General features: G+C 53.1%; 2 protein-coding genes across 6 annotated transcripts; one reads left to right on the forward strand and one right to left on the reverse strand.

Moving 5' to 3' along the window:
• Positions 1-3,122: 3,122 nt before the first annotated feature.
• Positions 3,123-5,959, reverse strand: Foxc2 (forkhead box C2). The gene has a single exon (XM_021170882.2). It carries the CDS (start codon positions 5,392-5,394, stop codon positions 3,910-3,912), a length of 1,485 nt encoding a protein of 494 aa, XP_021026541.1. The 5' UTR covers positions 5,395-5,959; the 3' UTR covers positions 3,123-3,909.
• Positions 5,960-13,591: 7,632 nt separating this feature from the next.
• Positions 13,592-25,247, forward strand: Mthfsd (methenyltetrahydrofolate synthetase domain containing). Of its 5 annotated transcripts, none has more exons than XM_021170086.3 (8): positions 13,592-13,679; positions 15,044-15,147; positions 16,181-16,294; positions 17,483-17,596; positions 19,263-19,353; positions 20,876-20,988; positions 21,161-21,286; positions 23,673-25,247. In XM_021170086.3, exons 1-8 carry the CDS (start codon positions 13,664-13,666, stop codon positions 24,111-24,113), a joined length of 1,119 nt encoding a protein of 372 aa, XP_021025745.1. In that variant the 5' UTR covers positions 13,592-13,663; the 3' UTR covers positions 24,114-25,247. The 5 variants fall into 5 exon arrangements, with proteins under 5 accessions (XP_021025745.1, XP_021025747.1, XP_021025748.1 ...); XM_021170088.3 differs by lacking the exon at positions 16,181-16,294 and adding an exon at positions 16,325-16,438; XM_021170089.3 differs by having other exon boundaries at positions 13,611-13,773.
• The last annotated feature ends 1,455 nt before the right edge of the window (positions 25,248-26,702 follow it).

The raw sequence follows: 26,702 nt of genomic DNA on the forward strand, positions 1-26,702 counted from the left end.
TCCAGCGGCAGGCTAGGCAGCACAGCGGTGTGGGACAGTTTTGGGGAACTCTGCAGGCTGGGAGATCCCAGCGCCTTCTCAAGCCCCTAGTCCTTGTGTGGGCTGTGAGGCATTTTCGAAGTATCTTTATTCATACTTATCTGTTTTGGTTTGCAACAACGAAGTTGGAGATTCCCATCTCCACTCCCACCCCCTGCCCCACCTTTGGATTTGGGAGTCAGAACAAGGATGAAGAAGACAGCAGCCAACAGACTTTGGTAGGGAGGGTGCTGGAAACTCAAGGTTCACCAGCTTTTCCCAGATCCAGGCAGGAGGGTCACAGGGAAGAGAACCCTGAGGGTCCACAAGGCAAACACCAGTATCCCCCAGAGAGACCCCTTCCTTTTCAGCTCCTTCTAACCTTTGACCTTCATTTACCTCAGTAAGAGGGGACAAGAATGATGAACTTGTCAATCTCAGGATCCCTGGTGACTCCCAGGTGACAGGGGTTTGCGCTTTGAGGTGTAGGAGTTGAATTCCCAGTTGGACACATCGCATCGCATCCCATCCAAGTCATCCTCAATTTCTTCATTTGTGGAGTCTGAACACCTGAGTCAGAGAGTGAGGGCTGTGGCTGCCGATCCAACCAGGTTGGGGAGACGTTCGGGCAGGGACTCTGCTAGCAGGCACTTCCTGAAAACTTCAGCCCTTATAAGAAGGCACTGGTGGAGCAATGCTCCTTCCAGCCTGAGTCTCAGAGCTTCAAGCACAGAGGGCTCTCCGAAGACCTGGATCTGTCCTCAAAACTGGACGGTGTTTGATCAGTGCACCTGGTTAAGGCCAGCCTGTACTTGGGACAAACAAACCCACATGAAGATTTCCGCTCGTGTCTCTGCTTTGCTTTCGGTTTTTATCTGCCGCATCTTTTGCCCAACCGCATCGGCTTCTTGAGTCCTGGTTATCAGACGAAGCTGTGTTTGTGTAAAGAGCAGAATCATCCTGGTAGAGTTGGACGGCCTGGGGTAGGCACTCCAGGGCTTCCATCTCAGAACTCCTCGCCCCCCGCTTTCCTAGAATGCCCTGGACTGGACTTGCTAGTGACAGAGAAACCTAAGATAGACCCATGTAGGGCCAAGAACAACCTGTGTCCCAATAGAACTTTTAATCCAAAACCTACCAAGCATTCAATAGCAGCTGTCTATGAACTCCAATACTGTGGCCCCACCATGCCCCCTTGCTGCTGGCAATATTGCTGGGGTGGGGTGGATTCTGGGTTTATCTGGAATGAAGATGAAGCCCCTAGTTCTAAGGCTGGGCCAAGCAGGGCTGCTAGCATGTGAACTCAGTGCAAACCTTAGGAATCTGACCTTCTGGGAACTCTCCTTTCCCTTCCTGACTGCCCAAGGAAGCAACACCCCAGACCAACTTTTCCCAGGACCGCATTTTTTTTCACACCGCTGCTCTGGGAGGCCTGGGAAAAGCCTACAACACAACCTGGGTTCCCTGACAAGGCGAGAAGACTGGCACACATCACACGTAGGGCCTGCTCCAGGGGGCTTCTCTCTAGCTACCTACTCAAGAACCAACCGTCCTCTTTTAAAGAGCTCCCATCCACAATGCCTCCTCTCTTTCCCTGGGTCAGTCACAAGGCACCAGGAGTTCTGAATCTTAAGAGGAGGTAAGCTTTCAGGGAGGCCCCTAAAACATCTGGGAAAGGAGCGAGCCAGCTGGCTTGGACAAAGCTCGCTTCTCCTGGGGCAAGAGGTTTGAAGAGAGCCATGCAAAATGAAACCAGTGTTGGGAGGAACCAGAGATCTCCGGACCCCTTCCTAAGCTATCTGCTCTGCTCAGGAACCAAGATACACCTGGCCTGCCCCCCCCACAGCACCCCTGTCCAGTTCTTAGTCCCCCCACACACACTTTATGGAAGATAATGAAGTGTGGGTCACATTCTGGCATTGCAGGTTGAAAGATTGTCTTACATACACAGGGAGTATCATCAGGAACCTCCCCAAATCCTACATCAAAACAGCACAGATATAAAACTTGCAGTTTCAACAGTAACACTATATACGTGTTAACCCGTGGCCACCACTAAGCTAAGCAGATGACCTGCAAAGTCCACCCGCCTCCCGGGTCCCTGACTCCTCCTGGCCTACATGTTCAAAGAACTTCCATTAGCACAGTCCAGGTTACCAACTGGCGTGGGACTCGGTGATATGCCTAAAGTCCAACACACAGGCCTGTGCTGAAGTTGTATCTTTCAGGCAGCAGATGGGTAAGGCACTCCCCCCCCCCCCCCCCCCGGCCAGGTACATTTTAGAGAGGTTTGTCCCGATCTATTTTCCTTCCTTCTTTCCTTTTTTTTTTTTTTTAAAGAAATGAGATATCAGAATCAAAAAGAAAAATCATCTCCCTGTTACTTAGCATGCTGAAAAACAGAGCCATTTCAGCGCTAAGATGTCATGCTCGAGGCGCACAGTGGCTTCTTTTTCCACCACACTGGAGTAAAATATTTAAAGCCCGAATTAAGAAATAAAACAGACTGAAATTCACTTCTAATCTGATCCCAAAGCCAGCGGTTAAATACCAGAGACCGACCAACCCTCTTTGCTTCTTGCTGGCACTTTTAAACCGCCATCAGGGGTAACAAGTCCGCATCTAAGGAAATGGAGGGAGCTGAGCACTCACCCCGGCTCCTGCTACGCTGAGGTTAGCAAGCTGCAGACCGTTTGTCCTTTCTCGGTTTCTCCCCTCTAACAGAGGACAGCTGGACACCAAGACAGGGTGACACCATTTTGTTTTGACAATTGGCAACAGTTTTCTGCATCCCGCAAAGCATTTCGTTAACAGGCCAGCAGCACGCTGCCCTCAGGCAGCCCTCTCCATGTGTGGATGGAGAACAGTTTCTCAGATTACCTTGAGCAGAAAACAAAAATATCTCAGGACGGGATAGTTCAACAAATCAAGAGCCCCTTCTATTACTTCGATTAATAATCGAGAGCTCCATCGTCCTGTAACCTGTATATGCATCCAAGTACCAGGCCACCTGCATCACAAAAATAATCCCAACTGGGCTTACTGCAATTTCCCTTTTAAAATTCAAGGACACAAAGACACCGTCCGAACTTTGGGCAGAAAAACAACACGGGTTTATTTTAAGGTAAATACAACACTGAGATCACATAAGACAAACACAGATGAGATTGAAATTTTAAAGTCTTTTGGTGTGTTTTAGGAATACCCCAGATGGCATCTACTGTACAAAGCCATGCACTTCCTAAATTAAAAATATCCGATACTTAATTTCGTTATCCAACAACAACAAAAAAATAAATTATTTTCTTGTTTTGTAAAAGACCTACAGTTTTTTTTTGGGGGGGGGGGAACCTATTTTATCATGGTGACGTGGGAAGAAAAGACCCACACAGGTTTCTTGAATTCAATTTGGCAGTAACAGTTGGGCAAGACAAAACCTTATCCAGTGGACACAACTTTAAATATTATATTAAAGGCTCTGGGCAAGAACAAAATAGCCTGGTTACAAATCCGCACTCGTTTACAGAAGGCACCTTATCCGGAGAGACCTCTTGCACCCGTGGAGAATCTCCACAGAAGTCATTAGGGGTCCCTATGGGGTTTGGTCCATAAGCTAATCTGTAAAACCCCAAGGGGAGCAGGCGCAGCATCCGGGTAGGGGAAGGAAATTTTTTTTAAATCTGTATTTCTTTTTGCTGGGCTGCATCCCCCTTAGAGGGACTCGCTGAGATCTCAAACTGAGCTGCGGATAAGTTACCTGCGAGTTGCATGGAGCTCTCTGCTCCCGGTTCTGAGAGAGGGGCGCGTTCCGTCGCTTTCTGCGGCTCCGTCGAAGAAGGTTCCCATGGAGGAGGCGAAGCCGGTGCTGGGACTGGAACGGACTGGACAGCCTCAGTATTTGGTGCAGTCGTAGGAGTAGGGGGCTGCGTGGCGGTAGAGGGACGGCGTAGCTCGGTAGGGCAGCTGACAGCTCGCATTGCTCACCTGGGACTCCCCGAGGGACGAGTTGTCCAGTCCTAGCCGGTGCGAGTTGAACATCTCCCGGACGTTGGGGAAAGTTTGCTGTTGGGTCGCAAACGTGTGGCCAGGGAGGTGGCTCAGGTCCCCGCCGTGGTTCAGATACCAGGAGGTGGCCTGGGTGGCGGGCTGCGGCGCGGGAGGGGGCTGCGGGGCGGGCGGTGGCGCCTGCGGGTGGAGGTGGCCGTGATGCTGGTGGTGGTGACCCGAGGCCCCCAAAGCGCCCTCCTGACCCGCTGCGAGGTTGAGGGCACCGAGCGGGGAGCCGGGGCCGCTCGGGTGGTCCGACAGAGCCTCGTCCAGCGCGGGCGGAACGCACACGTGCGCGGGCCGTTCGGCCCCGGTGTACAGACTCATAGCCCGCATACTGCACTGGTAGCCCGCGGAGCCCGCAGCCTCCAGGCCCTGCGCGCACGGCTGAGCGTAAGCGGCGGGTGGCGCTGCGGCGTATGGCAGCGCCAGCGGTGGCACAACCAGGCCGGCGCGCGCGGCTGCTGGGCTCAGATCGCCGCCCGGAGGCGACGTGCGCAGCGTCATGATGGTCTCCACGCTGAAGCCGGGCAGCCCGTTAGGCGCTGCGGCGTGGTGCTCGGGCAGCGAGCCGTCTGGGGAGCCGGCGGGCGTGGAGGCTGCGCTGCGTGGACTGGCCTGCAGCGCTCCCTCGGGGCTCAGCGTCTCCACCTTGGTGATGACGGGCAGCGCGGGGGACGCCGCCTCGCTCTTAACCACGACTTTCTTCTCGGCCTCCTTGGGCCCGTCAGCTACCGGGGTCCCTGTCGGAGCGCCCTTGGCCGTGGTCGGGGGCGGCTCCTTGAGGTGGGCCCGCTCCTCCTTGTCCTTAGGCACATCCTTCTTCTTGAAGCGCCGCCGCCGCCGCAGGAAGCTGCCATTCTCGAACATGTTGTAGGAGTCCGGGTCGAGCGTCCAGTAGCTACCCTTGCCCGGCTTCTTGTCGTCGCGCGGCACCTTCACGAAGCACTCATTGAGCGACAGGTTGTGGCGGATGCTGTTCTGCCAGCCCTGCTTGTTCTCGCGGTAGAAGGGGAAACGGTCCATGATGAACTGGTAGATGCCGTTCAGAGTGATCTTCTTCTCTGGCGCGTTCTGGATCGCCATGGTGATGAGCGCTATGTAGCTGTAGGGCGGCTTCACCAGGTCCTTGGGCGCCGCGGGCTGGTGGTGGTAGGGCGCGTAGGAGCGGCCCATGCCGGCGCCGTACTGCTCCGGGTGGCCGGAGTAGACGCCCATGGGGCTGGCCATGCTGCCGTAGCTGCCGGCCGCCCGGTAGTAGTTTTGCTCACTCAAATAGGGTACCACTCCCAGGGCGTTGGGGTCCGATACCGAGTAACGCGCCTGCATGCTGCGTCCCAGACGCCCAGGCGCCGCCTGCGCGCACTGACTGCGGCCCGCGGCGAGCGAGGCCCGGAGCAGGAGAGCAGGAAGGGACGGAGCGATGCAGGCAGCCCCGACTCGGGGCAGCCTCGCGGTCCACGCGCGGAAGACGCCGGCGCTCGGGTTCAGCCGACCGGGCGGATCGGCATCCTGAAGGGTGCACCGCGGGCGGCCCCGCTGGCCGCGCACTCTCGGCTTGGCGGGTGGCAGCCCTGAGCTGGCGGCACAGACGCCACGCGCGACCGTGGAGCGACACCAGCCCTTCCGAGTGCTAGAAAAGGAGACAGCGGCTCTCCGGGCCCCGCCAGAAGAACTGCAGCCCGCGGCGTCAGCGAGCTAGGGTCCGGAGAGGCTGTGCGGCCGAGCCCGGAAAAAGAAGCAAAGTCCCTTTTAGGGATTGGGAAAAGTTTCAAAAGTCTCCTGGCTCAAAGCGAGTTTTTACTTTCTTCAGGCCGCGCCCCCTCCAGGAAGTTTGAACCAATCATCTGGCAGCTGCGAGAAGGATGGCACCAATCAAAACGAGGAGCGCCCGAATCCGTCGGCTCTAAGACCCAGCTGCTCTTAGCCAGATCTCCCCCCCCCCCCCCCCCCCCCGCTCAAGTTAACTTGAGGACTTTTAAAAATGAGTTACATCTTATTAAATTTTATTTTATTATCACATTTTGTTTAACGAGACCACGTGTCCAGAGCAAAAAATAAAAACCCCGTTCCTTTGCAAAATAAAAAGAAGTTTAGTTTGAAATATAAAATCGAATTGATGAAGTTGGGCAGAGATCTGCCCCCAAGACCTTGTAAGTAGGAAAGAGCCTGGAGATTTGTTTTCGTATTAATGGGTGAAGAGGCGAATAATTAGATTTCTTAATTATCGGGGCCTAGTTGTAATGGGTTCAGAGCGAACGGACTGAGCGTGTAGGGCCTGTTGAATGCGGTGATGAATAATTCACAGGACGCTTCCAGGTTGAGGAAGAGCCCACGAAGGAGGCCGGGTTGGAGAATTCGGTTCCTCTCGCCTTCACAGCAGGGTCGGGATGGGAGGGAAGGCTTAGTGGGAAAGCCAAGCTGGGAAGGTAACACCTAAGGAACTGCTTAGGTGATCCATCTGCGTCCTCCAAACCATTTCGTGGGGTTCAGGGAAGCGCGTGAACCCAACTGTTGCTTTCCTGGTCTCCTCTCCCGCATATCCGAGGGCTAGCTTTCCTAGCCATCCATCCCAGCCTTTCCCTTCTCCCCACCTAAGAAAGCGCTGTCTGGAGGTTAGGACAAGGCAGCCAGCCCCAGGGAGCTGGTGTCCCCGTTCGGCGTGGGGAGCTCTAAGCCTGCACTCCACCGCCGGCTTCGCCACTGGAGACGCAAAGGAGCGCGGCACTGTGTAGGGAAGCCTCGCTTCCCTAGCTGTTGCCGGGCCCGGCGCGGGTCCCACTCCGCGGCCAGCATCTTTGGGATCCTGTAAATTGACTGTATTTCAGGCTGTTTGTTTTACTGAGTTTTGATAAGGTGAGCTGAGGACCAGGGGCTCCTTAGAGGGCCTGGTAACTGAAGGACTTTTTTATATTTTTTTTTTGCCAGCCCTGACGCACAGCGACTCGGAGTTCCCGACCTTCAAGCGTGCTCCTTCCCTCTAGGAATCCCGGGGACAGTTTGTTTATTTGTGGACTGGTTATTTATTCCTTCAACACCTCCAGTCGTCATAGAATCCCTGCGCGGTCCGCTTCCTCAGAAGCACCAAGATGTCCCTACGGAATGGCTCTATGCCTCGCAGAACCTTCTGGAAGTTGTTGGTCCGGTAGGGTAGGGAAGAAGGCGACAGATAAAACATTTGTTTCAGTCTTTCTTCTTCTCCGACTCCCCACCATCACCACCATAACCCCCCACGCCCCGTTTTCGGCAAAAGGCTGTGAGAGATTAGAACTCACTGTATCAGCTTTGGCGAGTGAGGAAACTTTAGTGGCATTGCTTGACGTACCGAAACAGCAAAATAAGTTTTATGTATGTTACCTTTGACTTGAGAACCAGAATTTAAGGACAGGGCTGCACAGGGCCCCCTGACCTGCATGGAGAATCTCGGGAAACACATTTTTGTGAGTGTCCTGGATTCTTTTTTGACTAATTCCTCTCCCCCCCCCTCCCTTAAAGCAGCAAAATAAGGTTTCCCTGGTGCATGTCCGGTGTAGATCTGGGTAGGGGGTTAAGCCTTCCCTCCCTTCTCAGGGACCCACTAAGAGTTATTGTTCCAATGTCCTTAGTGTATTTTCGTTCACTTTTTTTTTTTTAATAACTGTGACAGAAAACTTCTTGCCCCTCATGAAACTCGTGGCAAGTAGTGTTGAATTTTTCTCACGATGTTGCTGAAAATTCCATTCACTGATCAAGAACAACCCCCTACCCATGGGCTTCCTACAGGGGCACACTTTACTCTGCTTTTATGAGGTGTGTGTGTGTGTGTGTCCGTCCCCGTGTTAAACAGCTTTATCAAAGCACGGGGCAGAAACCGAACGCCTCAGACTATGAAATCTAAATTGCCATAGGCCACTTTCTGCCTGCGTATGCCCAAATTTAAACCAGTGTCTTCTTAAAAGAATTTTGGTTTAAATTCTCAGATGGATCGACCCACGACCCCTCTCCTAAAGAAAGAGTGGGGGCTCCCGGGGAGGCTCGTTCCTTCGCTCAGGACCTGGCCTCTTCGCTCTGTGGAGCACTGAGAGAGATGTTTGTTCCGGTTTCTAAAAACAACACTGCACACACACCTGGACTTGGCAGGAACCAGGTCCGGCTCCTGCAGCCTGCAGAGGCCTCAGCTCTCTGAGACTTGCTACATTCTTGCTTATTGCATGTTCCTTCTCTTCCTTGTCTTGTTGTCAACGAGTCGAAGGCAAATCAGACCCCAGAGGGCCCTGTGTGTTTGTCAAATAATAAGCGATGAAAAGGGCAGGGAGGTGCCTCCCCCGCTTCCCGCCCGGCCCTTCTTCCTCGGCAGGCGCCCTGGCTTCATCACCTGGAGGCGCCTGGCGAATACTCCGTGGGTGGTGGTGCCATCTTGAGGTCGGTTGTGGAACTACTACGGAAAAGGCGGCGGGGAGCAGCAAGGAAAGCCAGACAGGTTTGGTTCTAATGACGGTGCTGACACCTTGTGGACGCCACGACGCTCTGCACTGCAAGAATAAAGCCTGCGGAAACCCAGAAAGAAGCCAACTGGGCCTGGCGCTTGGCTTATGAAAAGCCATTTTCCGAATGAAGGGACTCTGAGCTCGAGCGTGGCAAACATGGCTCTGGCAAGCCTTACCCTTTCCTCTCACTCCCTCTGCCTGGCTAAAAACCCTTAGATTACATTCCTAAAGTTAGCCCTGAAGGTCTATTCCCTTATTTGGCCACTTCCTCCTCCTGAGGCTAAATACCAAGGTCCAGATATCAAAGTTTTGAAGTCTTGCAATCGGAAGTCCTGGCTGCTTCACCTAATCAACTAATGACCACTCAAAACATACTACAGCACCCTAGCCCGTTCTAACCCGGACCTCCCCTTTTTTTCTTTTTTAAAGTTACTCCTGCAAGGTCATTGTCTGCTGTTTCTCCTCCTGAGTCAGACAGCGGCTACTTTAACCTTTTTTCTCCACCGATTAAAGGATTTCTTTGTGAAAACGGGTGTTTGGGTGCGGTTTGTACCTAATCTGGGGTCCAGGAGGGTGCCCCCCCACACACACACACACTGTCTCTTTCACTGAAGCATTGTGTTGAGGCTAAGAAACAGAAACATGTTTGAGACTTCTGGAAGTTTCCAGAGAAGCGAGGAGGTTCTTCCCATGGCTGGCTAGAAGGCTGGATTCACCCCCACAGGGCCGTTTAACAAATTGGCCTCTACTTGCAGGGCTGTGTTGTGGGGAAGAGCTGTGAAGTTGAGCAGACTATTCAGATGTGTGATGAAAGCCAGGTCTGGAGACTTCTGCCTTTCAGGCCCAGCCTGGACCAAGGCAGACAAGCTAGAAGCAGATTAAGTCCCAGGTTCCCAAAGGCTTCTTGAAAACTGACCCGTGGAATAGACGGGCAGAGGAACCCCCTTCCATTGGAGACAGGGTCTCCCTATGTAGTAGACCTGGCTGGTCTGGAACTCACAGAGATACAGAGTTCTGTTTTCTCAGAGCCGGTACTAAACGTGCACACCACACCCCAGCATCAGAGCTGCTGTTGGTTGGTTGATTGATTGAGACAGCGTTTCTCTGTGTCTGTGTTGGCTCTGGCTGTCCTGGAACTCTCTGTAGACCAGGCTGGTCTCAAACTTAGAGATCTGCCTGCCTTTGCCTCTTGAGTGCTGGGACTAAAGGTGTGTGCCACCACTGCCTCGCCTCAGAGCTACATATTTTTTTTTTAGATTATTTATTTATTTAATGTATATGAGTACACTGTTGCCCAGAAGAGTGAGTCAGATCCCATTACAGATGGTTGTGAGTCACCATGTGTTGCTGGGAATTGAACTCAGGACCTCTGGAAAAAAAAACCTTTCTCGGGACAAAAGTCTCACTCCTTGATGGGTTCTAAGTCATTTTAGTGAGAATTTTCTAGAAGTTGCCACAGTAAAGGAAAGGGTGGGGGTAGGAGTTACAAGACATTAAAGATCCCAGAGACTCCATGCCACATTTGATGCCATGTGGCAGAAAGCATAACAAAGGGCAGGTCTGAGGCATTTGGAATCCAGAGTGTGCCCTGGACAGCCGTCTTCCCCAGGATGAGATTCCTGAGTGAGATAGGACCTGTGCTCAGATAAGAGCATGCCCTGCCTGTAGCAAGCACATGTCAAAATATTTAGGGCTGATGTCACAGCCTCTGCAACTTTTAAAGTATTTGAAAGGGGTTGTGCCATGGAGTAGAGCAATTGCCAGGCACTCGGGGCCCTGATTTCCATCCCAGCGCTGCGGAAGAAGACAGAGATAGAGGAAGGGAAGGAGGAAGGAGAGAAGGAGGGGGGGGGAGAAAGGAGGAAGAAGCGAAGGGAGGAGGGGAAGGGAGGGGGAAGTAAGTACTTGACCAGTGATGGGCGGGACTTTAGCCTGTTTTCAATAAATACTCTGACAAAGAAAATTTCAGTTCACAGTTCCTCAATTTTCAGCAGTGGTGGCAGTGTGGCAGGAGGGGATACAGAGACAGGACAGGAACTGCACATTATAGCCACAGTGAAGGGAGCCAGGGTGACCACCTGGGGGCCGGTGTTCAGCTCTGCTCTGTTTCACACAGTCCAGGACCCCAGTCAGGGAATATGATGCCCACCACAGTGTTGGATCCTCCCCCCCCACTACCCACCCCCAGTTAATGCCTCCAAGATAATCCCCACACACACAAGTTCCCAGTCCCCTCTCCCAAGTGAGCCTAGAGTCTGTCAAACTAACAGTGGACACTAAGTATCACAGCTGACAGAAATAGGAAGCCGGAGGCTCATAAATGTAACAAAATGTAGCAAAATGTAACAAAAGGTGGGGGGCAGTTGAACTTAGCGCCTCCATTGTAGCAGCCCTGAGATTTTTCTGTAAATTAGGAAAATTTTAAAAATCAAAATATCATTATAATTCTGAAAATAGAACAGAAAGAAGACAGAGAGTAAAGGTCTTTCCACCCCAGTCAGTGGGCGGAGAATGTTCAAGAATCTCCTAGTGTCCCCTCTCCCACTGCTCTGGGATTTTCTAAGACTCAGGCCATGAATAGCTGTGAGCCATACTCAAACTCCCCAGTTTGGACTAGTGACTCAAAGTGACCACAAGATGGATTCTGGGACAATAAGATGCACATGGACTGGGCACCGTGGGGGTCAAGCCACTGCCTGGACATGGCATCTGCTTTACCTTTAGCAGTGACAAAGCCAGGGTCACTGTCACTTAGCTTCAGCCAGGACCGGCTCCAGGCCCATCGCACCTGCTGAGTCTTTGCAGTCCATCACATTATCACATTCCCCTACTTGCTCCCTAGCAAGCCTCCATTCAGGACCACTTGCTTCCCTCTTCCTCCACACACACACACACACGCACACGCACACGCACACGCACCCTTTACCCTCTTCCATTTTTTTCCAGCTACGCCAGTTCAGTGTGGTGGGAACTGCTTGTATCTGCTGCCAGGCCACGTTACAGAAGAAGGAGAGGACACCTGGGCAGGCTAGACCCCATGTTGTTAGGATCTCTTACTATTTTAATTAAAAAATGTTTTGCATTTATGTGTCCGGGAGAGGGGGACACGCACTAGGTTGGCTGTGCTGAGGTCATAGGGCAGCTTCCAGGAGTCAGAAGTCAGCTCTGTCCTTCCAACATGTAGGTCCTGGACTCTGAGGTCTTGCCTCATAATCCAAAATAAATAAATAAATAGATGATTGTTAAAACCCTGCTGGAGAGGTGTCCTCTCCTCTTCAAGGGAAGCATGTTTAATCTAACAGAGGATTTCAGGGGACCGGGGCAGGCAGCCTGGTGTCCATGCAGAAGGTGCTGTGAAAAGCCCAGGTCCCAGTCCTTTCTCTGAGGATAATCTGACAGTAATGGCAATTCTAGGAATCAGAGGATACCGGACAGGACACTGCTCCATGATTTAGTCAGAGGCATTTGGAGTTAGAAAGGGCTCAGTCAGTAAATGCTTGCCTTGTCAGAAGCACCCATGTTAAAGTTTAAAAATAAAAATCTGGGTATGTCAGTGTGCACTTGAAAATCCAGCAGAGACAGGCTGTTTCCTGGTGGTGGGTCAGAAAACAAGCTGGGTGGCTCTTGAGGGTGTCGCCAGCTTCTTCACACCTGCACACATAGGAAGCATGACTCCAAAACAAACAAACAAACACACAAGTACACACACACACACACACACGAAAATGCAAGAACATGCAAGCTGAGGTGCGGTGACACTGGGCTGTACTCCTAGCACATGGGAGTTTGGGAGGCTGAGGCAGGAGGATTGTGAGTTCAAGGTCAGGACAGAGTACAACCCTGTCTCAAAACGCCTAAAGGAGCAGGAAGAGGCAGAAGAAAGGAAGAAACGAGGGAGGAGAGGAAGAGAAAAAGGAAGCTGGGTTTGGAGGCAGGGCAGGAAAGGCAAACATTAGCCAGGCATGGTGGCTCACAACTTCACTTGCAGCCCTTGGGAGAAGAGACAAATGGGTGTGTGGTTTCAAGGCCAGCCAGGGCTGCACAGTCAGACCCTGTCTCAAAAAAAGTGCACCAATCATTTTGGTGATTAGTGGGCAGGCAGGAATGAGTGCTAACAATCTCTATCCAACCGGGGAATCCGTGAAGATGGCAGCCATGACGCCACCTTTCTCAGGGACAGGGCCATTCAGGGAAGCCTTGTCTGTTCAAGGTGCAAAGCAAGGTAAGTTGCAAACAGACAATAGCTGCCCTCACATCCCCAATCAGACAATAGCTGCCCTCACATCCCCAATCAGACAGAGGCTAGGATGCGTGGAGCCAAGTGGCCAATGCAGACTTGTACATCCCAACAGATGCTCCAAACGCACAGTATGCTGACTACAAGCATTGGGAACACACACACACACACACACACACACACACACACACACACACACACCTGCTAAGACTGGAACCAGGTGCCAGAACCGGCATCGACCAAGCTGTCTCTGACTTACAACCCTCTTCATTCAGGAGTGCCTTTCCTTTATAAACAGTCTTTATTTTTATGTCTAACCACGTGTTCCTGGTACAATTCTTGGTACAGGAAGCTGGAAATCCTAGATCCACTCCTATATACAGGTTTCCTTGTTAACCTTGGATTTCAAGGAATGTTTCTATAGGTACTATACATACTTGCACACACATACACACACAGAGCTTGTGAAGGTCAAAAGACAACTTTAGGGAGTCATTTTTCTTCTTCCACCCTGTGTGGGTCCTGAGGATCAAACTCAAGTTGTCAGGCTTGACAACAAGCGCCTTCATCTCGCTGAGCCATCTCGTCCGCCCTAGAGTGTTATATGTTCCATGCAGTATAAATGTATGAGTGTTGTGTGCGTGTGTGTCCGGGGAAATCCCAGGCATCCGCGTTGCAAGGCGGTTCCAGCGGTGACCTCCGGTCCTCTAAGACGTCGGTGCTACTGCAGGGAACCCCAAACCCAGAACGGGAGTCCGCCCACTGCACCAACCGCGCGTGCGCGAACCTCGAGGGTCACTAGCTTCAGTGCGCAGGTGCAGCACAAAGCGCAGGCGTCTGGCGTCACTAGCGCGCGGGGACACGCTACGGGGCGTCGCTCGGTGACGTGTTAGCCATGGAGACCCAGGAGGGTGAGGAGGACCGAGGGCGATGGGGAAACCGAGGCTGGGACGGCGCGGTTGTCCCCGTGGTCTGCATGCGTGGGGGAGGACGCGGCTCGGCCTGGTACGGCTGGGACGCCGAGGCTGGCAGCCGGGAGGGAGGATCAGTCCCATCCTCGTTTTGCTGGGCTGGACAGGTTTTAGCCAGCCAGGCTGTGGAGGTCGCACAGCGGCGGCGAGCACTCGCCCAGCAGGCACCCGGCCCGCGCTGCAAAGCTTTCTGGACAAGTGCTCCGGCCGCGAAAGTAGGGAAGGCAACCATTGCTGGTCAGTGGGGTCTGCCGGTGCAAACGCTGTGATACCCGCAGGAGAGAGGAAGAAGAGGAGAGAGGAGGAAGGGAGAGAGAGGAGAGAAAAAGTGAAAGAGGAGAGCGAGCGAGCGAGCGGGAGAGGAAGGGAGGGAAGTGGAGAAGAGAGGAGGGAGAAAGGCCCAGCAAGCCTATGCGGTGGCTCACAAGTCCAGTTCCACGCGAAGGGACCCAGTGCCCTCCCCCACCTGCATGCACCACCCCGCCGGTTGCTGGCGGTGCACATATACAATAAATACATCTTTGCTTTTGTTTGTTTGTTTGTTTGTTTGTTTTGTTTTGTTTTCTTCGAGTCAGGGTTCCTCTGTGTAATCCTGGCTGCCCTAGAATTCACTCTGCATTTCAGGCTGGCCTCAAAAGTTAGAGATTTAGAGCGCCTCTGCCTCCCAAGAGCTGGGATTAAAGGCTTGCACCAGCTATAAATAACAAGGAAGACAAATGCCCTTTCTATACGCCTGCCTTGTGAGGTTTGTAAGGTCATTTGTAAGATTTAACAGTTTAAAGGACATGTTGGGAGTGTGGCTCAGTGATAGTGCTCTTGTTTAGCACACTTAAAGCCCCAGGTTTGACCCCCTGGATCACAAACTATTTCAAAAGATGACCTTCTAGCCAGACCTGGTGGCACACCCGTAACCCTCACTATTTTTGGGGGGGGGGGGCTGAAGGAAGAGCACTTCAAGGTTCAAGCCCCATCTTGATCAGAGAGACACCCTGCCTCAAAAAGGTGTGTAGCTCACTCGTAGAGAGCTTGCCTGGGATGCAGGAGCCCCTAGTACTGCTGAGGAAAGAATCCAGATTGATTTACAGTTGGTTTCAGTGTGTTCCAGCTTCCTAGCAGAAATGAAGGTGCTTCTCTCAGCTGGCCAGGCAGCTGGAGGGAAAACGAACACTTTTGGTTATCTTAAGCTGGTCTGACTCGGTCACAAATTCCTATGCAAGTGGTGTCAACAGCGGCAGGTATACATGTGCCCACGTGCATTGTGGGATTGCTCCTTATCAGTACGTCACAGTCCTTCCTTGTTGTAGGTGTCTCCAAACAAAGCATACGTGAACGGATTTGGGACTACATGGAATCCCATGATATAGCTGACTTTCCCCGGCCTGTTCATCACAGGATCCCCAACTTCAAGGTACAGGAGTGTCCCTGGCATTGTTAGAAAGGGATTAGGCTATTTGTGCCAGTGACACAGCTCCACTGCTTTCTGGTGGGACGGATTTGGGGGGCACAGTGTGCGGAGGCAGAGTCCAGAGGGCCTGGAGGACACATGGTTTTGGACGGGTCCTACTCCCTTACCCCTTGGGCCATAGTCTCTGCACTGTGGCAGGTCCCAGTGCTTTTCACAGAGCTGGCCTCCCTCAGTCACTTAAGGAGGGGCTTGTGAAGCCCACAGAGGGAAGTCCAGCCTTTAGTACCAGCCCCGGGCCTTAGTGTCCTAACTGTTCAAAACATAAGTCAACCCAACTATTGCCGATAGTTTGCATGGAAAACAGTTTGCCTGAAAGAGGCAGTGTAAGCCAGGTGCTGGCTCAGAGGCACCTGGCAGGTGGAGGCAGGGGGTCAAGAGTTTGAGGTCATCCACAGCTACACTGTGAATTGGAGACCTGACTGGGCTGCAGAAAACTCTGTCTCAGAGTGGGGGTGGTGTTTGAAAAAACCTGAAGGGCTTTGCCAAGACATACCAAGGCCCTCGTGTGCTTAAAACCGGGTATCTACCAGCACCCTGTGTTGCCAGGACTTTTTTTCCTACACTGGCCTCGCTCTGGTCCTGACTGAGTGTGCTGCAGACTGTATAGCCCCTGGAGGCCATCGTTCCAAATAGTTTTGTTTCTGTGATCTGTGAGAAACGGGTGGAGTGCAGGAAAGAGGGTGCAGGAAGCGCAGGGCCAGCTCCTGGTCTAGGGACTGAGTAAGACAAATCAAGGCCAAGGGGCATCCTTCTTCTTACAAGAGCTCCGTTCTTTGTGGAAATCCCACAGACTCTGCCCCTGGGATTTGGGCTCTCTTCAGAGTTTTTTTCCTGTAAGAACTGAGTTCTGGGTTAGCCCCTTCCCACCCTGGGCTCTTTCTGTCTCCTTGGGGGAATCTGGGCGGATGCTGGGCTGTGATGCCCAGGCCAGACCTGGCCCGTGTCTTCACAGTGACACACAGTCACATCTACACAGGGTGATTCTCGGGCTGCGGAGCACCTCCTACACCTGCATGCTTTCCCTGTGGCCAGAACCATTAAAGTCAACCCGGACGCTCCTCAGAGAAACGCCCGCTTCCTGGTGCTGGAGGTAAGGGTGGCACTGTCTCTGCCTAACTAGGGGTCCTACCTGGCTGGCCAGAGCATCAGAGACCTGGAAGTCTTTGCTGGGACACAGGAAGTGAAAGTGGACCCTGATAAGCCCCTGGAAGGTGTCCGTTTCCTGGCACTGCAGGTAACTCCACTTTCCTAAGCTGCCCTCAGTCCTGAAGGCTCAACTTCCATCCGACTGCTGCATGGGTGGGCTCAGTGTATTGAGCTAGACTGTGCCATGACTGCAATTCTCAACAGTCTGTTTCTTTCACTACATTGTTACTCTTCTGGTCCCTGAAACAAAAAAAACCTCCTCAGTTAGGAGTCTGATACTAAGTCTCCCATACAGCGGAGTCTGGCCACATCTCAAAGCAAAGGGAGCAGCCCAGCATGGACTTAAACTGCTTTACAGCATCTCTGTCAGTATGAGAGGAGAAGCCGGTGTGCGTTTTAATGCTCCTAGCTCTTTTTTTTTTTTTTTGGTTTTTCGAGACAGGGTTTCTCTGTGTAGCCTTGGCTGTCCTGGAACTCACTCTGTAGACCAGGCTGGCCTCGAACTCAGAAATCCGCCTGCCTCTGCCTCCCGAGTGCTGGTATTAAAGGCGTGCGCCACCACGCCCGGCCAATGCTCCTAGCTCTTAAGCAACTATAACTCCCAAAGCAGGCAGAGTGATTAAAGACAGAGCCGCAAAGGTGTCATGGAAGGACGCGGTTAATGCGATGCTAACGGTAGCTCTGCTGAGCCAGGTCTGCTGCTGTTGGCACTGCATGTCAGGCACGAGGCTTTGGGAATGCCCCTGGAACTGCCAGAGGCTGTGGGGGCTACTTGCTTGTCTCCCACTGCTGTCACAGCTGTGCAGGACACCTTCCACATGGTCCAGGAAGGAAGGGCAGCGATGTGGGGCTCCCACCCTGTTCCCTAAGCTGAGCAGGATTGATCAGGATTTGGCCCATGAAAACTGTAGGGAGCAGCAAGGAACTGTGGCTGATGAAGGCAGCACAGGGGACGGACATTCTCCTGTACTGTCACCTGCAGTCCCCTTGAGGCCCTGAGGGGAGCTAGGCAGGAGAAAGGAAGCAGCCTGGGTCTGCTCAGGTGGTGTTCCTTAGCCCGTATCCCTTTCCTCCTGTAGTGGGGAAAGCATGCGCCTGCCCTGTAGTTGACTGACTGTCTTCTCCCTCAAAGAGCAAAAAAACACTGCTGGTCCCAACACCACGACTGCGAACAGGGCTGTTTAACAAGATCACACCACCCCCTGGAGCCACCAAAGACATTCTGAGGAAATGTGCCACCTCCCAGGTGAGTGCTGGAAACCCCACCTCAGGGGCTGTGCTTATGGGTCAGTGCACACTGTAGAGTAGAACACCACGGAGTGGAGTTTACGCAAAGCCATGAGAGCAGACAGGATCAGCAGCTCCATCCGAGCAGTAGATCCCAGTATTGGGCACTCTGGCGCCCTCTTGTGGTGGATTTGGGGCTGTGCACCTGGCTGGGAAGCAAGCGCCTGTCATTTGGAACTGCTGGCAGGAGCCTGATTGCCTGTCACCAGACACTTCACAGTCCCGCTAAACTGGTCTGGAGACACACTGGAGGGATGGAGAGCCAGGGTTCGCGCGTCTTACATACAGTAACACTTGGTGGCTTTTTAAAGAACCCCAAACCCTGTGTCATTTCCATATTTTCCCCCGAGTCTCACATGTAGTGGCTGATTGGTTCACTCCTTCCTCATAACTTTTCTTATTGAAAAAGTAGGGTTGTCGGGGCAGTGACCGGGATGTGAATAAAACAACAATAAATAAAATAGACTTAAAAAAAAAGAAAACATAGAATTGTCTGCGGCTTACAAAATTGTGCTATAAAGATAGAATGTGTGTGAGTGCACATCTGAAATCAGCTGCTGGGCAGGCTGGTGTGTGAGCACTGCTGGTCCAAACCTGCCTTGGCCTCACGGCAAGACTGTCTCAGAATAAAGATAAAAAGGAAGTTGTGTGTGTGTGCGTGTGTGTGTGTGTGCGCGTGTGTGTGCGCGCGCGCGCGTGTGTGTGCGTGCGCGTGCGTGTGTGTGTGCGCGTGCGTGTGTGTGTGTGCGCGTGCGTGTGTGTGCGCGTGCGTGTGTGTGTGTGTGCGCGTGCGTGTGTGTGTGCGCGTGTGTGTGTGTGTGTGTGTGCGCGCGCGTGTGTGTGTGTGTGTGTGTGTGCGCGTGCGTGTGTGTGTGTGCGCGCGTGTGTGTGTGTGCGCATGTGTGTGTGTGCGCGTGCGTGTGTGCGTGCGCGCGCATGTGAGTAGAGTGTTCCTCACTGGAGCTCCATCCCATTACTGAGAAAATGGGAAAAGATTTTTTCAAAGAAAGACGAGGGAAAGATGAACCGCGGTCCTGGTCAGTCCCACAGCTCAGAGTTCTCAGAGACAGGGCAGTGCTTAGTCAGCCCACAGCCCAGGCAGGGAGGAGCCTATTCCGATGGCTGCAGAGAGGGACGGCACAGAGGGTGGGTGCCTCAGGCATGCCCAGCCATGTGCTTTAGACAGACCCACACGTCTCCGACCTGCCTCAGAGGTGCGGTCACTTGCAGCTTCTGATGATCTGGACGACTGGCCTCACGTGGGATCCATTTCCAGAAGCAAGAGTGCCTGCGTGAAGGCACAGCCACAAGTGGGGACCTGCAGTGTCTAGTCTAAGGTGCCTAACCCATGGCCTCCTTTCAAACAAGCATCCTAGTGTCCCCGTGCTGTGACTCACCAGGCTCTGTCCTGCTGGCGTGCCTCCCACTTGGTGCTCCCCGTGGTGCTCCCCAGCATTAGTGCTGTGTGACTCTGTGTGGTCAGCTCCCTCTGGCCGTTTTCCTGGGATAGGGACTGTAGGAGACACCATCGGATTACTCCCGGAACTGGCTGTCCCAGGACACTGCCTCCTGGAGGGTGGTGTGGGACTCATACCCACTCTGCCTGCTCACGTTTCCCTTCACAGGGTGTGCGGAACTTCAGCGTCCCAGTGGGCTTGGATTCCAGTGTTCTTGTGGATCTAGTTGTGGTGGGATCTGTTGCTGTGTCTGAGAAAGGTAAGCTAGAGACAGGCTGTCTGGATGTTCCTGAAGGCTACCCTGGGCACTCCCCACTTGCCTGTGTCCACGCTGAGAGCCTGACATCAGCCCCTGTGCCACTCACCTTGCAGGCTTTGTCCTGTTCAGTCAGTCCACATGGCAGACTGAGTGTGATAGGGATGGGAGGGATCAAGTCTCTCTCACACCTCAATCAACGCAGTCTAGAACGTCCTCTCCCAGGCCTGTGTGGAGGCCTGCTCATGGTTGCAGTGATCCAACATTAACTACTAGCAGACTGGTGGTGAACAGTAAAGTCTCTCTCCTGCCTTTAGTTTTGGTTTTTAAAGATAGAGTGTTGCTTAGCCCAGGCTAGCTTACAGTCTCCATACAGTGTCCTATGTTTTCTATACTGTATACTCATAGTCATTTTCCCTCATCAGGTTCCCAGTCCTCCTATCCACCTCCCTCCAGATCCCCATGCATATGTGCCACCATGTGGGACAGTGGTTCTCAACCTGTGGGTCGTGACCCCTTTGGTGCTTGCTTATCAGATATTTACGTTATGAGTTATAACAGTAGCAAAACCACAGCCATACCCATGCACCACTGAAGTAACTATGGTTGGGGGTCGGCACAACGTGAGGAACTTTATTAAAGGGCTGCAGGGTGAAGGTGGTTGGGAACCTCCTGCCTGCCTGTCTCCTGCCTCTCAACTCACCTCGGCATGTAGCCTGCATGTACTGTCTGCTGTCCCTCGGTCTCTGTCTCATTCCTCTGCCTGTGCATTTTCTGACCCTCAGAAGCTCAGGCAGGTCTCAGTCTTAGAGAGTCATCTTATTGGTGTGCTTGCTCCTAAGTGATGCTGTGGTGGTACCCAGACTCCAGGCGAGGAGAACCCAGGTCCACACTGGAATCCAAAGGCTGCTTGTTCACTACTGTGGTCCTATGTTCTTCTGCCTGCATGGGCCCACGGCTGTGAAGCCCCACTGCGCCCAGCCTCCCCTTTCCATCCACCTTGTCTTCCCAGGACAGGAAAACCAAACACCTGTCCCTCAAAGTAGAGCTCTCTCCTCTGTCCTCACACACTGTAGAGCTCTCTCCTCTGTCCTCTCTCCTCTGTCTTCACACACTGTAGAGCTCTCTCCTCTGTCCTCACACACTGTAGAGCTCTCTCCTCTGTCCTCACACACCGTAGAGCTCTCTCCTCTGTCTTCACACACTGACTTCGGTTCTGATGGCAGAACCCCCGCCCTCCTCTGAGCCAGCCTCTGAGTACTGACGACAGGTCTGTGCCATGGCACCTGGCCCTGCCCACTGCTTTTTGCGGTGTCTTGCTGTCACGAGAGCCCTTCCAAGTGCCAGCATGTTCACGGCATCTGAGGCTCCCTCAGTCACTATGCACTTTCAGCGTTTGGTACCTGTGGGTTCCTGTTCCTGGACCACCGTGGGTAGAGGTGGACAAGAGGAACTCCGGGATCCCGTCCTCTCCACAGAGGCCTGACAGGAATCCACTTCCGCTGTGCCCCATCTTGTCTCTCAGGCTGGCGAATTGGGAAAGGAGAAGGCTATGCTGATCTTGAATATGCCATGATGGTGTCAATGGGAGCTGTCCACGAGGGGACACCTGTCGTCACGATTGTCCACGACTGCCAGGTACGTCCTGCAGACCTGCCACCGGTGTCCCTGACATCTGCTCCGGGAGTTGGGGGTCGGGGGAGACACCTGCTCCTCCTCGTGCACACCATTAGAGGTATCGAATGACGATGTGTGGTTCCTGCCAGGCAGGCCCTGCTGTAACCTGACTGTCAGCTCCCTCCCTGCCCAGGTTGTAGACATCCCCGAGGCTCTTGTGGAGGACCACGACCTCACAGTTGACTACATCCTCACTCCCACCAGGGTCATCACTACAGGCTGTGCACGCCCAAAGCCAACGGGCATCATGTGGTCCAAGGTGGGTCATCATGCGGCCGATGTGGCACGGTGCCATAGTGTCTCTCGTGGTGTTCCGTGTGTATCCTGGCCGCTGCCTACTAGCCTGTGTGGATGGATATTTACCTGCAACTTTGAATGGTGTAGCCTGAGTCACCTCTTCAGGCTGAGTCCTAGAGTCTTCTCCAGAAAGCAGTGATGGGGAGGGAGAGTCACTGCACTGTGGCTCCCTTGTCAATGGTTTTCATTCTCTCTGTCTCTATTTCTGTGCGTGTGTGCATGTGCACATGTGTGTGCATGTGCAGAGGCCAGAGATCAGCCTTGGACGTCCTTCCTCAGGGTATGCACCACTGCGCCCTGCAGGGTTTCCGGTTTTGGTTGGTTTTGCAGCTCTGTGGGGTTGGCCTTACAGCCTTGCGATGCTGAGCGAGCGCTTTGCTGCTGAGCTGCCTCACACAGGGCCCTTTGCTTATTTTGTTTTGGAGGCAGGGCTCACTGCCTAGGCCTCTCAGGTAGCCAGGATAACAAGCCTACACTGCTGGCCCCAACAAGGGATTGCAAATGTCTAGGCGGCTGACATGTGAAAGTGAAACCTGCCTTTAGTTTTTGGAGGATGGAATGGTTATCGTCTATGTGATTAACACGTAGCGTTTTCATTTCATGTGGTGTGTTGACAGAGCGTATTGACCATTCCTAATTGCCAGCCAGGAAAAGCAGGTCCCATGTTAGCCTGGGCAGCAGCAGCAACCTCATTCTGTAAGCCCAGATGTGAGCAGCTGGGAAATGGCAGAGCCAGTAGGGCCATGCTGGGCGTCATCACTCCCTACTCAAAACAGGCTGCTCTAGAGAGGAGTGACGCCTGGCTTCACCACAGCCTGAGCATTGAGACTTGTCGTTGTCTTGGTTTGAGCTGATCAGCTTGAGAGGAAAGCAACTCAGAGCCTGAGAGCTGACCTCATGTGCACACTGTAGAGAGCTGACCTCATGTGTACACTGTAGAGAGCTGACCTCATGTGCACACTGTAGAGAGCTAATGTGCACACTGTAGAGAGCTGACCTGTTGTGTATACTGTAGAGAGCTAATGTGTACACTGTAGAGAGCTGACCTCATGTGCACACTGTAGAGAGCTGACCTCATGTGCACACTGTAGAGAGCTGACCTCATGTGCACACTGTAGAGAGCTGACCTCATGTGCACACTGTAGAGAGCGGACCTCATGTGCACACTGTAGAGAGCTGACCTCCTGTGCACACTGTAGAGAGCTAATGTGCACACTGTAGAGAGCTGACCTCATGTGCACACTGTAGAGAGCTGACCTCATGTGCACACTGTAGAGAGCTAATGTGCACACTGTAGAGAGCTGACCTCATGTGCACCCTGTAGAGAGTCTGTCTCGGAGCCACGGCTCTCAGGGTCCCCAGGCTTCCAGCCACATTTGTGTACATGGGTCAGGCTCCTGGCTCATTGTCCAGGGCACACTGTGTGCATGTGGTGTCCACCTGCCTTCCCCTGTCTCTGCAGGTTGTTGGGATATTGTGGCCAACTGTACCAGCCAGTTAGAGCCACTAGTGGCCTGTGCATAATAAACCCCAAAGGCTGGCACTGAGCTCAGGCTGTTTATTTATCGAGTCGGTGGCCTTGGGCTAGGGAGTATTGTATGAGTCATGGGCTGTGTCAGACCTGTCTGGCTGTGTGCATAGGGCCAGGCCTTGATTTGATCCTAGGGATGCTCCGAAGCCTTGGGGGCGGGGGGGGGGGGGTTTCCATCCCTGCTGCAGGCAAAGGAGAAGCCCACACCCTCCTGCCTAGGGGTAGGCAGGGAATCGCCCTCTGTGCTGTGAATACCAGTGACTGTAGGAGCCTTTTGTAAGCAGGTAGCCCACAAAGGAGCCCAGTTCTTTCTACTTCCTGGGCCTCCAGGAAAACAGAGGCCTGTTCCACCCTATATGGCACATGAAGGGCGAATCTGAACAACTTCAGAGTGCCGGGAATCTTATTTGGGCTGACGTGGGGTCAGCTGCCAGTTGGTGACTTGTTAAGCAATGGAATCCCAGCTGGTTCTGACAGTGCAGGCTTCTCATGCTGACACCATGGATGCTGAGGCAGGAGAATGGCAGGTTTGATGTCCAGACAAACCTGGGCAATACGATGAGGCCTTGTCTTAAAGCAGAAAGAACTGGCCGTGCTGTAGCCCAGTGATAGAATGCTTGTCCTGACTGTGAGGGCCTGTGCTTCACTCCCAGGGCAGTGGAGTCTTCTCTCCCCAGAGACTGAGCTGGGCCCTCAACAGCCTTCCGAACATATGGGGTGTGGCAGTGCCAGAATTCATCCTGAGCGTGTGGGCATGGCTTTGGTATGACTACTCCTTAGACACCCTAAGACCCCCTGTGGCTGCTTTCTCTTTCAGGTCAGCTTTGAGATGCTCACAAAAATCCCAGTGCTCAGGACCCTCCGGGAGAGAGAGAAACGGGCTGGGAAGGATGTCACTCTCTGGGACGAGCCTGGCAGTCAGCAGCCAGCTCCAAGCACCGTCAGGAGACCCCAGGATAGACCACAAGCAGGTTCTCGAGGAGGGTCCCATAGTCCCCTGCAGGGGACGGACACCCAACTAGCTGCCACTGTGTACGTGGGAAACCTGCCCTACAATACTCGTGTGCGTGAGCTGAAGAGAGCCCTCCAGGAGCTGGGGGCGGTGCCCCTAAGGCTTACCTGGCAGGGGCCACAGCATAGGGCAGTTCTACACTATACAGACTCAGCTGCTGCCCAGCAGGCGGCCTCTCTCCTACAGGGCCTACGTCTGGGTGCCAACGCCTTGAGGGTGTCACTGGGGCAGCAGAGGGATAAGTGACCTGGTGAACAGCCCCCAGCAGAGGAGTCACACCCTTTCTGCTGCTGGGATGTGTCTGTCGTGTGACAGTTTGCCATTGGTGATGACCGGCTGCCCTGTGAGGTGCCTGCTCTGTTCTTCCTGGGAAGAGGCCATGCTTCCCTAATGGGTAGGGATGACGGAAAGCAGCTCCTCTCGACACCCAGGATGCTCTGAGCTCCAGCCCATTCCTGGTCTGGTTCTTGTGAAATCCACGTGAGGTTCTCTGGGTGCAGAAGGTTCAGGGACAGAGCAGTCCGGACAAGAGGTAGACAACGGAGACCTGTTTCAGGGTGTTCAAGGAGGAGAGCAGAGGCCTGCAGAGAAGAGGCCGTCACGGAGACCGAGGGCATGTAGCCGAGCAGGGTGTCCTTACGACCACTGGAAACCCACCCAGCAGAACAGGAGTGGGGAGGGAGGGCTTCTGCATCCAGAGAACACAAACTTGGAGCTCTGTTCCTGGAGACCCTGCATTGTGAGCATGCGTGATGGTAGCTACCCAGGCTGCTTAGAGTCATGTCGTCCCTCAGGAGAGCGTGGCGGCTGCCTGTGCGCTTTCAGAAGCACTTGAGCCATTGAGCCTAAGGGAAAACAAGCATTAGGTGGAGGGTTTGTCCTGTTCAAACTGCACACCTGGGCAGTTTCTTGTTTTTACCAGTGGGTCTTCCACAGCGTCTATTAGCATTGTCCTTTGTCCTGAAAGGGCAGGCCTCGCTCATATTAAAGGAAAAGAGCCTGTGACACACATCTCCTTGCAGAATCCAGCCTTGGTAAACGGCTAATTCAGTAACCTGCGCTTCCAAGCTGTCAGAGGTGCTGTGAGGAGTGACTGAGGGACGCAGGCTCAGGCTGTGCTGGCCTCTGTCCTGGCCTGCGCCCCCTCCCACTCCTGCCCACCAGACACCCACTCTCACCTGCTGAGCTTTCCTTGGGGGTTCCGCCTGCATTTGGACCCTTGCCTTCTTATCCTCTTACCATTGATGTCCCAGTGGGACAGCGCCTGCAGGTTAGCAGGATGGAGCTGTCTGTTCTTCCTGCTGCAGACCAGCGGGACATGAGCAACTCAGGAAATCCATGTTACGTGAGCCAGAATAATCCAGATGCATTGACACACAGTCTAAGCTGTTTGTATGTTTGTGTAAAGTGTGTAAGTACTGAAGCCTGGGTGCCCTCAGTCTAAGCCCTGGTAGATGCTACAGGGCGAACCCTGTCTCAGGATGCCTTTGAGGTCTGGTTCTCCAGGTGATGGGACCCACAAGTGACAAAAGTCACTGTGTCCTTTGTCACTACAGTTGTATAGCACACATAATCAAAATGGATAGGAAGCTACTGTCAGATGGCAAAGTGTGGGTTCTGGGCTCCTCCACACTTCCTCTCATGGTTTTCCACTTTGCCAATAGTGGGGACCTAAGCAAGACCTATTTGGAAGAGTTCATCCTCAGGGCTGCAGTCACCCTGACTGGCTAACTTTGTGTAACTGTCGCTGTGATGCACCACAAAGACCAAAGCAACTTGGGAGGAAAGGGTTTATTTCATTCACAATTCCATATAACAATTCGTCATCAAAATCAGTGAGGCTGGGCAGTGGGAGCATGCCTTTAATCCCAGCAGTCGGGAGGCAGAGGCAGGCGGATTTCAGAGTTCGAGGCCAGCCTGGTCTACAGTGAATTCCAGGACAGCCAGGGCTACACAGAGAAACCCTGTCTCAAAACAAACAAACAAACAAAACAGGCCAGGAACTCAAGCAGGGCAAGAACCTGGAGCAGGAGCTGATGCAGAGGCCACGGTGGGGTGCTGCTTACTGGCTTGCTACTCATGGCTTGCTCAGCCTGCTTTCTCATAGGACCCAAGACCAGCAGCAGCCAGGGATGACACCACCTACAATGTGGTCTGGGCCCTCCCACATCAGTCAATCATAAGGAAATATTCTACAGGTTTCTCTGCAGCCTGATCTTACGGAGGCATTTTCCCAATTGAGGTTCCTTCCTCAGATGGTTCTACTTTGCGTCAGTTTGGCATAAAAATCCCCAGCGTACTGGCCTCCTCCTATGTGTGCTTGCCCTGCATCCTGGCTGTCCTGATGAGAGCAGAACTTGGCCTCTGGCATGACCGACTGATGCCCTCCTGTGGGAGCTAACGAGGTAATGCAGGGAGAGAAATCAAACAGCTTCCCCTGCATCCATTGTAACATAACTTCTAGAAATGGAACAGTAGGGGCTGGAGAGATGGTATAGACTGTGAGAGCACGTACTGTGCTTTCAGAAGTCCTGAGTTCAGTTCCCTCCACTCATGTTACAAAGCTCACAGACACCTACAGCTTCAGCTGCAGGGATCTGATGCCCTTGTCTGACCTCCATGGATACCGCATGCACACATACACACACAAGCTACATGCACACTAGCAGTGAAACTCGTAAGTAGTTGAGACTGGCTGGTGAGTTTTACAGAAAGTGGTTGCAGAACCGTAGAAAGATGTCAGTTCCGACATGGCCAGCAAAATCTCAGTTCTCCCCAGGGAACTAAGAAAGCAGATAGATCATCAGGAATTGTTACCCACAAGGCCAGAGGTCA

Source organism: Mus caroli, unplaced genomic scaffold (assembly GCF_978045245.1).
Source record: "Mus caroli unplaced genomic scaffold, Mus_caroli_1 scaffold_10, whole genome shotgun sequence".
In the NCBI taxonomy this organism is placed as follows: Eukaryota; Metazoa; Chordata; class Mammalia; order Rodentia; family Muridae; genus Mus; species Mus caroli.